At 37.5% G+C, this 14,407-nt stretch overlaps 1 protein-coding gene across 3 annotated transcripts; it reads right to left on the bottom strand.

The window, feature by feature from the left end:
* Positions 1 to 145: 145 nt before the first annotated feature.
* LOC112558335 (origin recognition complex subunit 4-like) lies at positions 146 to 9,887 on the bottom strand. Of its 3 annotated transcripts, none has more exons than XM_025228773.1 (13): positions 9,666 to 9,887; positions 8,693 to 8,869; positions 6,808 to 6,898; positions 6,228 to 6,303; positions 5,820 to 5,905; positions 4,362 to 4,410; positions 3,821 to 3,969; positions 3,408 to 3,578; positions 3,040 to 3,126; positions 2,781 to 2,889; positions 1,791 to 1,886; positions 1,330 to 1,394; positions 146 to 1,038 (listed from the first exon to the last, which is right to left on the bottom strand). In XM_025228773.1, the coding sequence occupies exons 2-13, from the start codon at positions 8,848 to 8,850 to the stop codon at positions 856 to 858; spliced, it is 1,320 nt and encodes a 439-aa protein (XP_025084558.1). In that variant the 5' UTR covers positions 8,851 to 8,869; positions 9,666 to 9,887; the 3' UTR covers positions 146 to 855. The 3 variants fall into 3 exon arrangements, with proteins under 3 accessions (XP_025084558.1, XP_025084559.1, XP_025084560.1); XM_025228774.1 differs by lacking the exon at positions 9,666 to 9,887 and adding an exon at positions 9,532 to 9,654; XM_025228775.1 differs by lacking the exon at positions 9,666 to 9,887 and adding an exon at positions 9,106 to 9,479.
* Positions 9,888 to 14,407: the final 4,520 nt, after the last annotated feature.

A 14,407-nucleotide genomic window follows, 5' to 3' on the forward strand; every position in this document is an offset into this window, starting at 1 on the left:
AAAAACAGATTTTGTTCTTGGTTTATCCCTTGAAACAAGATTGTAATTTTGAAGCTGGCAGTTTTATCTTGCCTTATTTACATCTCTGGTGGAAATGTTTTAACCGAGCAACGTGTTTCTTTCACTCTACAAATTCAAAGACCTGTTACTGGACTTGTTCTGTATTGTACAGGGCTTTGTTTTTGGGCCACAAATGTTTCAATATAAATTATAAACACAACGACAGACCCTCCTCTCATTAGTCTTTCATTAAATAGATGTCGGGTATTCCCCTTCATACAAAAAGTCACAAAAGTGTAAAATTCACTAAAAATTTGCTAGTCTAATTTGTTTTGCATCATATATTAATGTTGCACTTTCATGTCTGAACAGGTATTCATGTCTAAAAAAAGGTCAGATTGATTCTTGAAAATGTAAATGAGCCGAAACGAATCATCCTTAGTCTTATGCATAAGTGTGTGAACACTTGCTACCTAAAAAAAAATCTTTAGAAAAGGCTTATGCCACCCAAATTTTACTGCAGCAGCCACCCTTCAAATGACATACTAATTTCTATCTGCCCTTGGTATTTTTGTTTTGTTCTCTTCACAATCATGCTTTCTATGGTAGCAAACATGAATTAGGAAAAAAGATGATGTAAAACTAGTCAGAGAGTCAATAGATTCCCATTCCAATTGTGATGTCACCCATTACTATGCCTTGAGCAAAAAGCACATAACATATACTGGAAGGCTGCGGCTGGAGTCATTTTGTCAATGGCAGTTTTGTGTTGGAGCAATCAAATTTGGGAGAGAGAGAAATCGGCCACACATTAATTATTTGTTAAAACTTTACTATGATCAAGCCACATTCAAGTCAGGTAAATGAGCTAGCTGCCCAGTGTTTGATATCAGTAGGACAATTTGGATATTTCTGTAGCGTGTCAAGGATCTGAGCTGGGTGGAGAAGAAGGGTCATCAATCTGTACTCTTTTTGAATTCGTATTGTCCGGCTGTCCATTGGACGAATCAGCTCTAGCGCCACAAGATGTTCAAATGCCTGTATATGAAAAAAAACATCTTTATATTAAAAGTACACTTGGGTAGCTCTGCATTTTGTCTGCATGCAGGATATGTCACTTCATAAATAATATGAGTATAAACGGCAACACCAAAACTAATCAGTCAGTATATAATAGATATAAAAAGATCAAAGCAGCCAAACAGCAAAAGTATGATTAATTATTTCCACATTACATATGAATTTTTCAAGTTAAAGAACATTAAAAACACACACACATTTGCAATTTAAATTTTGTGTGCAACTTTGTGCAGTAAGTTTTCACTTTACCTTTAACACAACAGCTTTGTCAAAAACCTGAACAGAGGCATGTTGTTGTGCAAACTTTAGGTATTCTGAAATTATGCCAAAAGAATCTTGAATACCCAAGAAAATAACTTGATATTTGAAGCCATCTCTAAAGTACTGTCTTGTGAATATGGCCATTTAAAAGACAGCTATCTAGATATTTTAGGAAGTTGTAAAGCCTAATTTTCATGAATTTCATAGAACAAGGTCATAGGGATTGTGCATTTCACTTAATTTCACCAAGGTTATAGCTTCATTAACCCCTTTTGAACATAGCAAAATCAGAATCCAAATTTATTAAAGTGTCTTTGTAGAAGTCATCATAAAATCCTAAATTAAAGAAAAAAGATGTTTTGTGTTGTTGAAATCATGAAGCAATAATCCCCCAAGTATATTTCAGAAACTAGGGATAAAACAAAATTATCCTTGATTATGCTGCTTACCACTGTAGACCATTTCAAAGTTGAAAGGCTCTTCCTGGTAGATGTCAGTGAGATGTTTCATGGCTATAATTAGACATAGCTCGAGTATGGAGAGGCCTAAAAATAAATACATAATCTAAAGAAAAAAAACTTTTCTTTATGACAATGGTGCATTCTGCCCAATTTTTCTTTTATTCCTTAACCATTTTTGCCCCCCACCCCCTCTTCATTGTTCCACCCTGCTTCTTTATATTTATTGCACCTGGAATAGTTAGTGCACAATTCTAAACACCACATCAATGGACTAAGAGCAAGAAATGCATGTCAGCTATAATTGATAGTTTGATCCAGCATATCAGTCCACCTTCTCTCACTAATTGCAAACAATCCTTTAATCCAGAAGCATAAATCCTCATTTTCTAGCAAACTCTTCAATTTTCCAAAGATTAAATGGATTTCAATCATGACATTTCCCTTAATTGCATGCTGTTACCAAAGTAAAGGCTTTCTTTAAAAACTGTATCATGGTTTTTCCCCCCTCCTGTCAAGAATAATAATAAAGAACATAGAATTCATTTCCTTGATTGACAGCAAGGTTAATGCATTTGAAGAAGAGCTGCACAAGAAATGAGCTTACAGTATCAGTTGCAAACAGGAGAAGGAGAAATGGAAGGAAAAACAGGTCATTAGCTACTGGAGATATCCATGAAACAGCCAGGCCAGCTTTGAAAGCCTCAAAGTTAGTCTCTGTACAGTGAGTACCTTCAGTGACAGGGGCAATATATTCCAGAGAGAAAATGAGGCCAGAGTAGCAATGATGCAAAGCCTATGTATGAAATCCAACTGATTTTATGTTTTTAAGGCAAACGTTAATCCAGTAAAGCGATAACACATTCACAAAATATAACACTAATTTCTATACACTAAGAGATATTCACAGATCACTGCATGATAAGACACCAAGGCAGTGAAAAAATCCCACCTCTTCTGCCTTTCGAGTTCCACACTTACCATGCAGCATGGAGGACTTGGAATCAGTTGACAAAGATTTAAAAGATTCTACAAAGTCACTAGCTGTGATGCTTGGATGTGCAAGTGAAAGGTCACAGATGACAGGTGTCTGAAAACAACAAAGTTGTGCTTAGCCAAAAACAACCTGCAGATAACTGGTGAGTCATGGAATAGCAATAATATCCATTTGTAAACATGTGGACCTAAGTATAACTGTGAAGTGTGATTTTCTGAAAGCACAAAGAAAGACAAAACTCACCAGAAGCATAAGAAGCCCCCGAACATCTTTACTGAGAGTGAATTGACGGTTTAGGACATCTCTTACTGTGGCACTTTCAACCACTTCCTGAAACAAAACAAAAAGAATGAAGGCATTATGACCAGGACAGCCTTTTGACTCTTGGAAATTCACAAACCAACCTGGTTTAACATTCTTCTATTTTCTCATTTTATTAAAGTATAACATTTATCCAGACTTATGTTCACTCTAAAATTCACACCACTGTATTTGTATAAACATGCTTCTTTGTTTTTTTCTGCCCCACAAACACACTCTACAGTGAAGTAGATTTATGGACTATTTCATAACCAGCCAAGACATGAGTGGAGATCTAATCAGCATTTTACCTTGATGTTCTTGTTCCACCTGCTAGCAAAGTCCTGGTCAGGGAAATCTCTAAGACTCAAGTATGATATACATAATGCCACATAATCCATGAAACTGATGTTATTGAACAGGTGCAGTTGACGGTGTGAAAATCGAGACCTTACTCTTTTCTCCAACAGTTCTGTCACATCCTGATGAAGGAAAGAATTTAAGACTTGAGTTACTAGCAGAAAAAACAACTTTCCTTTAACTTTGATATGTTAAGTTGCCAAGAAACACATATCCTCTAAACTGTTGAAGCAGCAAAACCCAAGTTAGAAGAAGAAATACATAAGAAAATCTTTATAAATAATTCAAATAAGAAATAATAATTTCTCATGCAGCTTTAAGGTTCAATTATTTGAAGTGAAAACAGCAGACCAATCTGACTTACCAAGCGACACGTTATGCCAACAACACAAATAGGTGTCTGTGCTGACTGAGACACATCAAAGAGATTGTACAACAGTGCCTGGCCTCGGTGTTGTGCAAATAAGTCAAACTCTTCTAAAATAAATATTACAGGCTTGCTGGTTTCATCACCTAAGAGATACAACAATAATAGCAACAACATTTGCATGCACATATTTGTTCTTTGATGGGAGATTCGGGTGGGGAGCTCATGGTGCTGAAAAGAAACTTGCACCCAAGCACATATGATCAGGAACCATAGTGAAAAAAAAAAAAAAAATAAAAAGAAGAGAGAAGCGTGTGTTGGAATGGACAGGGACCATAGAAACTATGTCTTGCATAACTCTATTTTGCTCAAGCTAATAAATTAATTTTAAGCAAAGAATCATGTTACCATGTCAACAGCTTTGTATTGTTTTTTCCTCTGCAGGATAACTTGGTCAAATTTTACAAGTACTTCACACATGCAAGCGTGTATAGCTAATCTTGAGCAACTAAAATTTAAAGTCTGTTTTTGTACATACCACTTCTTAATGCTTCCAGGAGGAACTGTAAATTCTCTGCAAAGGAACCCTGTAAATAATAATACAGAGAAACCTTGGTTATCACTGTAATAAGATTTATATAGCATATTTCCCAACACACAGAAAAAGAAGAGTCCTACTGAATGGTTCTGAAACCTGGAAAGTGACAAACACCATCAACAACAAGCTGAAGACTGATGCCTTCGCCTTATTCTGGGAATAAGATGGCCTGAAAAGGTCTCAACAGCAGCCTGTGGAAAAGAGCCAACCAGAATGCCACTAGCCAAGACATCAAAAAGCGCAAATGGGGCTGGATACAAACTGGACATGCAAACCAGCTGACACTGCTTAATCTTGAAGATTCCCACTAGGAGCTGGTGGTATGATCTGCACCTCTTCTCACTCGTACATCTTGAAGACTCCTCCACTTTCGAGCAAATGTTATATGGTCGATCTGGTTTTCTGTCTGGCCATCAGGGGAAGTCCAAGTTTTCTTGTGTATATTTTTGTGTGGGAACACGGTGCCACCTATAATGTGATCATTGAAAGTGCAGAAGTCTGTGAAGAGCTCCTCGTTTTCATTGCAGGTGCCGATGCCATGTCTTCCCATGATGAGTTCCCTGTTGGTGTTATCATTTCCGACTTTGCCATTAAGGTCCCCCATAATGATCTTCAGATTTCTTCTTGGTGCGCGGTCAAGCAGAGACTGCAGGGAGCTGTAGAAGTCTTCTTTTTACTCTTCATCTGACTGGGTGCATACAGATAGGAGTGGAACCAGCCAAGAATTGTACCCAAAAGGTTGAAGGTCATATAAAACCACTGGAGGACATTAAAGTGATCGGTTGTTAAAAGCTGTTGAAAGATCATGCAAAGACAGGACTAATCACTAGCGGTTTGCCACCTGCACCAGAGCAGTCATGGTTGAAGGGTGCTGATGGTAAGTCCACTGGAATGGCTATAGTTTTACCTTTGTGGAATGTGCATGGATTTGAATCCATATGCCTGCTGAAATTTAGGTAACTTACTTCACTAAAGGAGAAGCTCTATATCACTCAACCACTGGGACACATGGCAATTTTCTGGAAAGGCAACCTCCTTTCAGGACCAGATCACTACTGATCAAGGTAGACCCAAAAGGCAATACTTGTCAAAAGCTGCATTTATCCAGCTTTCACCCCTGACAACCGGTACTCATAATCACTTGTAAACTGGCACCAGATGGGAGATGAATGAAATGAATTTATTTGATAAGTACACTAAATGCACATAAAAGATCTAATTATTGCAACAAAAGCAGATTGGAAGACAGATCATCCTAAAATCATAATCACTTCCTATCACCTTTAACATTACTTTATAAGGAAATGAAAAACAACTACATTGCTCCCCTTTACTAAAGATGGATAAATTGTACATAATGCAGTTCACAGCATAAAAAAAAACAGAAAACAAACTTACAAACACCATGTCACCAACAGTATTTTCCAGGTGCAGCTGTCTTGTGATTTCATGCAGTGCCAAGCGATCATCTGTTTGAAGCAAACCTGAAGAAAGTATTCGTACCTGTTAAAGAACCATTGCTGCTACTTTCAGTGCATAACAAACCCAAGCCACTTTTCTCAAGACACACACTGCATGTGAAGGCTTGTCATAAACTTCTGTTCCCTTGTTGTTGAAGAAAAAGACTTGCTAACATTTTAACTTACTACCCGCCACTCCAAAAATAAATTCTTTTACGATGGATGATGACACAAGGTAAGTATACTTAAAAATGCACTGCAATGATTTATATAAATAGCATAAAGGTGTTCTAGTTCATGTAACATCTCTGAAAATCATGTTATGTGTAAAATATAATAAACTTACCATTCAGATGTACAACAAGTATGTTATTTTGTGCTGAATCTGACTTCTTCACTTCTTCCAACACACTTTTCAGCAGCTTAAAATATTAGAAAGTGGAGGAGATCCATTCATGTCAGTTTAAAAAAATGGGCTCAGCCAAAGAAAATTAATTTTTTAAACATATTCATAAACATATTAATGCAAATGTTGCCAATAAGGATATGCCTGGGCTGTTGAATAGAGATGAAATACATGATAGAAAAGCCACTAAACCAAATGATTTTTTATCTGAGCTCTGTAAAAGCTATACTTCATATTCCTATATATTTTAAAAAGGATCACTATTATGGAAACTGTTAATAAGGCACTGCATATTAGTCTAAAATTTATATTATTATTTTGTTGTCAGTTGTACCAACTGAGTGTAATGTTCATAGAACTAGATATGTGGATATAAACTACTAAAATATGCTTTATACATGTAGTATACATTAAATATATCACTGTAAAATATAGCTATTTTGCAACAACAACAAAATCAGGCAACAAGCATGGGATTAGTTATGGGATGATCTGAGGTACATGACCTGAAAAGACTCACCATTGATTTTCCTGCACCTCTTGGTCCAATTAGTAAAATAGAGTTACTTTCTCCTGACTGGACAGTTCTTTGCAAAAGTTCTGTCAACTGTCTAAAAATTATGCATTTCAAAAGTAAGATAGAAACATGTGGCTATCTACAACCAGAAAGAAAATCTACAAAACATTGAGTAACTAACATTACACATATTTTATGTGTCCTATGCTCTCTAGGGTGTTTTAATTAGCCACCTCATCCAACATTTCAGTGATCTATACTAATCATATCCACAACCCCCTTCCCCAACCAAATGGTTGCAGGCACACTTATTACTTATGTTGTATAATTTATTTCAATCCACATGTGTGCGTGAGTGAGAGAATGAGAGATTCTAAATAAATGATTTATTCAGAAATGAACACGGTACAAGTGTCCTATCCAGCCCATTTGCACTTTTTGATGTCTTGGCTAGTGGCATTCTGGCTGGTTCTTTTCCACAGGCTGCTGTTGGAGACTTTTTCAGGCCATCTTATTCCCAGAGTATGGCATAGGCATCAGTTGGTAAAGGTCTGCAGCTTGTTGCTGATGGTGTTTGTCACTCTCCAGGTTTCAGAACCATACAGTAGGACTGCTTCACATTGGTGTTTAAGATGCGGGTGTTACTTTGAGTGGCTAATGCTCGCAAATTCCAGATGAGGAATAGGCTGTTGAAAGCATGCCTGGCCTTGTTGATGTGGTTTTTGATGTCATCATCCGCTCCACCGTTCGTATTGACAATGCTCCCCAGATACATGAAGCAGTCTGTTTCCAGGGTGTTCTGTCCCTGAAGTTGGGTTGGGAGTTCCTGCTTGTTGTTGATTCTCATCACTTCGGTCTTCTTTCTGTTGACCTTTAAGCCAGTCTTCTCTGCTTCCTCTGCTAGCTTACTGTTTGGTTTGCGCATGTTGTTGCTGATGAGATAGGAGACTAATGTCATCTGCAAAGTCTAGGCCCTCTAGCTGTTTGGTGAAGGTCCACTGGACACTGGTGTTGTCTTGCACATAATACAGTCTATGACCATTAGGAAGATTGTTGGTGATAATATGCAACCCTGTATTACTCTGGTCTTCATTACCTTTCAGTTTGCCGTTGTGAATAACTAGGCAGGATGAGTCTTCGTACAACCCCTTGAATAATGTTTATGAGCTTAGGTAGAATCGCAGGCCAAGATGCCCACACTGTAAATGTCAGATTTAGTATTTTGTTGCAGACAGTCATAGACTGTTCACTAGCACTGACCCCTGACAGAGAGTAGTATGAGAGTTGTGGAGGCCAGTGAGACGCACCTGTCTGTTAGTTAATATTAAAACATAGCTAGCCTTCATGCCCCTGTGTATGAAACCTCTGCTATGCAAGTATTCCAGAGCATGCAGTAGATCCCGCAAGATTAATGTGACCACTAGCTCTGGCAGTCCTGCTGTGAAATAAACATGCCGCAGGTCACAGCAAAAACTATAGTCTATAACAGGCATGGCTGTCCACAGTTCCTGGCAATGGGCGAAGCTACAGTAATATGGGAGAAAAGTCTCATATTGTAACTGCTTGGCTGATACAACTTCTTTGGGTACATAACAGAACTCTTCATATAAGTTTTTAGATCAATTCATTTAACAGCCACTAGCAGTCCTGTTTGAAAGTGCTGCACTAGATGCATTGTGGATTGTATATTTGTGAGCTTTACTTGTCACAGTATATAGATGATGACTCATTGATGTTAAGAGTGACCTTCACCTTGTTTTCTGACAGCATGACAACATATAACTTTATGATTCTGTTAATGTAGGATTCATCAACAAACTATTTCTCATAAAATTCACCTTCATGATTGACTAGTTGTGAGATTTTAAAATGTAATATAGAACAAAACCTGCGTTCATGCTGATATCCATGTATGTATGGTGGAAGTGAAGACTGTGAAAGACGCTCACGTAGGGTTGTTACTGCATCTGCAATGGACCGATCTTGGGAATTTCCATGTGCACGTGGGGCACTGGAAACTGTACTTCTTTGGTTCTTCTTCCTCATTTCATTCAAATGACTGCAACTTTGTCAACAAAGATGTATACTTTGTATATATATATATGCACACACATTTATCATGAAGCATCATGGAAATGAAATCTGTTCTTTCGCACAGTTAAATGATTATAATGTAGGAAATCACAGGAAATGATTACACTGTCCACGAGGGCATTCAAGAAGCTCTTGCTTCTCTTAACACTAGCCAGACTCACATACTGTCACCACCCTTCTTTATATATATATAGTAAACACACGCACCGAAACCTTATCGCCAAAGATTTCCATGAGATAAGCTGTGATGCTATAATTTTTGTCTTTATTCTTGCTGTAATAATTTAGGTTTAGTAATCGATTTCACTTTCAGATCAAAATGATTCAAGGTTTAATAGTTAAAATGCATGGCTAACTATAGGAATGAAACGACAAACGAAATGAGAAAAGCAATGACTTTTCATATGAAAAGATTGACCATACGCAAAGACATCAATTTCAATTCCAACCCAGAATTTCTATTCCAATGAGTTTTTGCGGGAAACCTGAATGTCTCCTCGACCAAAACATTATTCCGCATGCAGCAAAATAACATTTAGTTAATTTACTGCTGCATTTTTCCCAGGAAGATCTTATATTGCACCGCGTAAAGAGATAGCAAAACAGACCGTCGATGTATCCGAAATTAATCACCTCTTCGCGTTTGATTTGTGCTTTTCGTGTCTGCTTCCTCCGTTTTGAACGGAAGCGGCACAACTAACATTGCATACGGTGTGAGTTTTGCAAACAATAACTTAATTCATGTTCTTGTACAGATAGGAACGTACTATTAATCAACGAGACTTCGTGCAGATTGACAACTAGAAGTCTGTGGCCACAGATCATAGAAGTCTGCGTCTGTCACTCTTTACTCCTTTAATACCGGATGTCAAAATAGCATTGATAAGATGGACTGGACAATGGACGTCTGCGTCATGACCTATTTGTTTTGTTGTTTTTTTTTCCCCAGGCAATCTTGTTACAGCATTAAACATTTTAGCGAAAAACTACTTTTTCTTTTTACAGGGTAGAAATACACCGTCAATAATTCCTGGTAACAGTAGTTATATAACTATTAACTGTTGAGTGGTTACTGTAAGTGTGAATGGCGCTTTCCACGGATGACGTCACGATCTAGCCGCGCAAGGGCTTCTGGGAATGCAAAGCAGACAAATATATATTCACCGCATGTACTACACTAGCGTTTGCAGCGAGTGCGTTGCTGTGCAGTTTATTGTTCGAAAAAAAAAAAAAAAAAAAAACAAAAAACGTGAGCGTGTAAAAAATACAGTTTCAAATTGGAAAAATGCAAATGGAGGCGGTGGTTTTAACGGAGAAAGACGTACCTGGAGCCTTCCTTGTCGGCGATCCCTCTGAATACCGGCTAACAGAACTGAAACGATGGCTCGAATGCCACGGACAGAGTAAGAATGTAACTTTACGAGAGGCAATTGAAAAAGTTCGTGCGTGTATTGCATTGGATATAAAAGTTAATCCAGGGGTAGACAACGGTAAATGGTATGAGCTGAAAAGGAGGGGGATCAGTAACCAAACGACACCTAAAGTGGATACCGCCGTTACAACGCCCGACAACGGCTGGACAACATTCCCGTCTGTGGACATCCCGGAGATGTTTAATTATGGCTCTGCTTACCATTATTTGATTGAATCCATTGCTCACTTTGGACACGAATATAACAGCGACAGCAGTGACGGGGATTCTGACAACAATGGATCATATACTACTACCATGAAGCCGCTCAGAAAGGGGAAAAAGCTTATGGAAAGTGAGTTCATTGACGACATACAAGACAATAGAAGCAAAACTGATTACTTTTTGCGAGCACACATCCAGCACTCTATGAAAAACGAGTACCCATTAGATGTATTGATAGTTTTAAGTAATGTCAGTGGATTTGTGTCCAGGGCCAGTTGTAACTGTAAGTCCTCAGCCCTGGGAAGATGTGTGCATGTTGCAGCACTGCTTCTGAAACTGGTGGAGCACGTTGAAAAACATGGGCATCGAGTGACAACACCATCTACTTCACAACCTTGTGTTTGGAACAGAGGGAAAAAACGGTCAAAAAACCCCAAGCCTCTGCATGAGGTAGAATACAAGTCTAAGAAATTTGCTGATGGTCGTGTTTATAAGTGGGACCCCAGACCAAAGGAGCACAGGGGAAGTTTAACTAACAGACAGATAAATGACTTCATTATTGACCTTCAAAATATCAGTGCATCTACACAAGAGGAGTCTATGTGGGAGACTTCACTCAGGATTTTATATGAGGACTATGACCTTGAAGTTGAGCGAAAGAAAACTCTGCTTAAACATGTACAGCAGTTAGAAGAGTCACTTATTCCAAATGATATTTCAGCAAAACAAATGTCAGCTTATGGTGCTTTTGAATTACTAGGGACACAAGAACAAAGCATGTCACCTCTGTGGATTCAAGAGAGGCAATACAGAATAACTGCCTCAAAATGCAAAGAAGTGTGTTTCCTCGGAGACAAAATAGTTGAAAACAGAGGCTATAATTTAACATGGAAGTATTTTCATTGGCTTTCTAATAACCTTTGGTCACCTAAAGTTGTGCAGACATGTGACATGCAGTATGGGCTCTCAGAGGAGCCAAAAGCCAGAGAGGCAGATACCAAGGCCATTGGAAACAAAGTTAGAGAAACAGGACTGTGGGTGAACAGAAAGTTTCCTTATCTGGGTGCCAGTCCAGATGGCCTTGCTACAGATTCTGATGGTAACACTGTAGGAGTTGAGATAAAGTGTCTGAAAATCCTAAGGGATAAGTCAGTCAGTGATCTCCTGCAGCAGCACAAACATGCCAAAATCCCGAATGGAATACTAAACAGACAGTGCTTCAGGATCAGTGATGGGGAGTTAAAGCTGCATACAAACCACATGTACTATTACCAAGTACAGTTATTATTGTTGGTAACTGATTTGGCTCACTGGGACTTTGTGTTGCACTCCCCTAAAGGCCCGCCATCGGTTGAAAGAATCACAAGAAACGATCAACTTCTGAACAGGTTGAGACATAGTTTATCTGCAATTTGGCACAAAGTTATGGCACCAGATAACTTTAGACGTTGAATGTATATTTATATTGCAACATGATAATTTGTCTCAGAATGTAAAAGATAAGGTGGAAAGGTAATTTATTATGGCAAGAATACAGATCGTTTCTGAGTTTCAGTTTCATACATGGACCTATTTATAATGTAACTCTGCACACACACACACACACTTTTATACAAGTGAGTCAACTAGTCTACAATTTTTAAAAAAAACAAAACAAAACAAATGTTTTCAAAAGGGGGATAAAAATATTTTAATCTTGAAAAAGTGAGGTACAATTTAACAATAAAATTAATAATTAAGATTTTTTCAAGACAGTTAAGTATTTCCACCATGATTGACTGCATGTAAATAATGTATTATCACATCTAAATGTAATGCTATTTCATCGAGAAGAAATAGCTAGGTCACCAAAAATCAACATTCTCATCTGACCTGGTCCAAAAGAGGTCAAAGATGAGACACCTTCAGATTTAAGAAAATCCCTTATTTTTATCTTTACTTTTTTCTTGGATATTTGGTATTATATTTGGGCGATCTGAGTAAACTTTTGTTGGAATTGGTTTTTATTTACCAAGACACCACTAGTATGGTATTATATTTGGGCGATCTGAGTAAACTTTTGTTGGAATTGTTTTTTTCACCAAGACACCATGTGTAGCACTTCATGCATCTGCTGAATGCTGTAGATAAAAGCATTTCAGTACTTATATAAATGGTGTTTGGATAATGCAAAAATTGGTCAAGATTTTTTCCCTCATATATAATGCTTAATATTGCTCCAGGTTTAGTTTTGTCTTTTACGAAGCTCCTAGTTCTCATATCCCATCATGCAACAAATGAATGTAAATAAATTTATCTCTGTAATGAAAGACTTGCTTTGTTATATAAAAATATAACCGAAAAGAGCTGGGAATGTCTGACCTGCAGGGCAATGTGAGACCAGCAAAATCCTTTAGTCTGGTCTGGCCAAGGCAGGACTTGAAAATCAATAATTCTAGGAGCTTTTTTTTAGATGTATAAATTTTTTATCTATAAACAACGGGACTCTATATGTATGAGTAAATGAAGGGACATATGCATAAACGTGGCTGCCCATGTTCTGTTTGCCAGTATTGCGGTGACCCGCAGGATACTCAATGTCAGGTAGACAGAGGGAATACGTGATGCAAAAGAGTAAACATTCTGGCAAAACTAGTTTGACCAAATCATAGGAGGCTAAATTTCAAGTCTATTATTTTGTATGGCCCATGAATGATGTTATAAATATCCATATTGCCATTTGGCAGGTGAAAAATGGTTCCTCACCCTGATGTACAAAAAAAAAAAAAAATGTGACTAGATGCGCACTCAATTGGCACAAATACCAAAAGAAATAAGAGAAGCTGGCAGACAAGAGCTAATAGTATCTTTGTTCAATCATGTTTAACTTATGTTTTTAATAAAAAGGCTTATAAAATGTTACAATAATTTTTTTGAACAGATGTAATATTGTATATTATTCAACATCAAATTTTGCACAATACTGCACAAATAATATTCCTGGTAAAACTAATACATTTGATAGCTGCTTTCCCCACCAGCAGGCAAGCTTAAAGCACTTTACAAGAAAATGATAATAACTTTAAGAGGCACAAAGTTGTCAATTCTGTAACCAATGAAGTATGAGTCGTCATACCATACTGCTCATATCATAAGTAAATAGTAGTAAAGAAAATTCATGAATATAGGCAGAATAAACGCTTCTCATCTAGAGTGCAGTTGACATCCGATACAAAATCTAAACATGTAGTGGAAAATGTAATGATGTAAATTAAGCACAAGGACCAGTTTAAATAGTTTATAGATCAGAAAAAAAGTTATAATTACAGAGAAATGGAGACAATTTATTATGTGACCCCCCCCCAAAAGAAAAAATCCTTGCACATGATGGCCTAGAAGAACAACAGGCTGCATGCAGACAGTGGAAGAAATGGTCTACAGGTAGAAACAATTTGGCACAGTCAAAATACAGTTAAAAACAGAGTGATACAGTGCAACAAAATGCACAAGACAACAGGAGACATCAAAGTTGACAGATCCAGAGACAAGACAAAAAAATAATCCCCTCAAGCTAGTTAGGTACAAGGACATCACTCTTGATATTCTTGACTATACATACATAAATATATACATACAAACAGTATATACATATACTAATGTTATAACTTAAATACCGAAAAACTCTTGGTTAAAGAAACAGTAGCCCACCAGCCCAATCCATATCGGCTTACTTTAGTGTATGACAAGCTATACAAGCAAGAGTACATAAAGGAATTCCATTCCCCCCAAGACCAGCCACTTTGTGGTACAAATGCTTTACAGCATAGTGACTTTTTGCAGTATCTGTCACCAGCATCTGACTGTTCAGTCTATAATCAATAGCATTTTAAAGAT

This window comes from Pomacea canaliculata, linkage group LG2 (genome assembly GCF_003073045.1).
Source record: "Pomacea canaliculata isolate SZHN2017 linkage group LG2, ASM307304v1, whole genome shotgun sequence".
NCBI lineage: Eukaryota > Metazoa > Mollusca > Gastropoda > Architaenioglossa > Ampullariidae > Pomacea > Pomacea canaliculata.

Coding starts and splice junctions, on each gene's coding strand:
- LOC112558335 (XM_025228773.1), bottom strand. CDS start 8,850: ATGAGGAAGAAGAACCAAAGAAGTACAGTTTCCAGTGCCCCACGTGCA. Junction 6,304..6,807: donor GAGGTGCAGGAAAATCAATG/GTGAGTCTTTTC, acceptor TAATATTTTAAG/CTGCTGAAAAGTGTGTTGGA. Junction 4,411..5,819: donor CTGTTGGTGACATGGTGTTT/GTAAGTTTGTTT, acceptor TATTATTTACAG/GGTTCCTTTGCAGAGAATTT.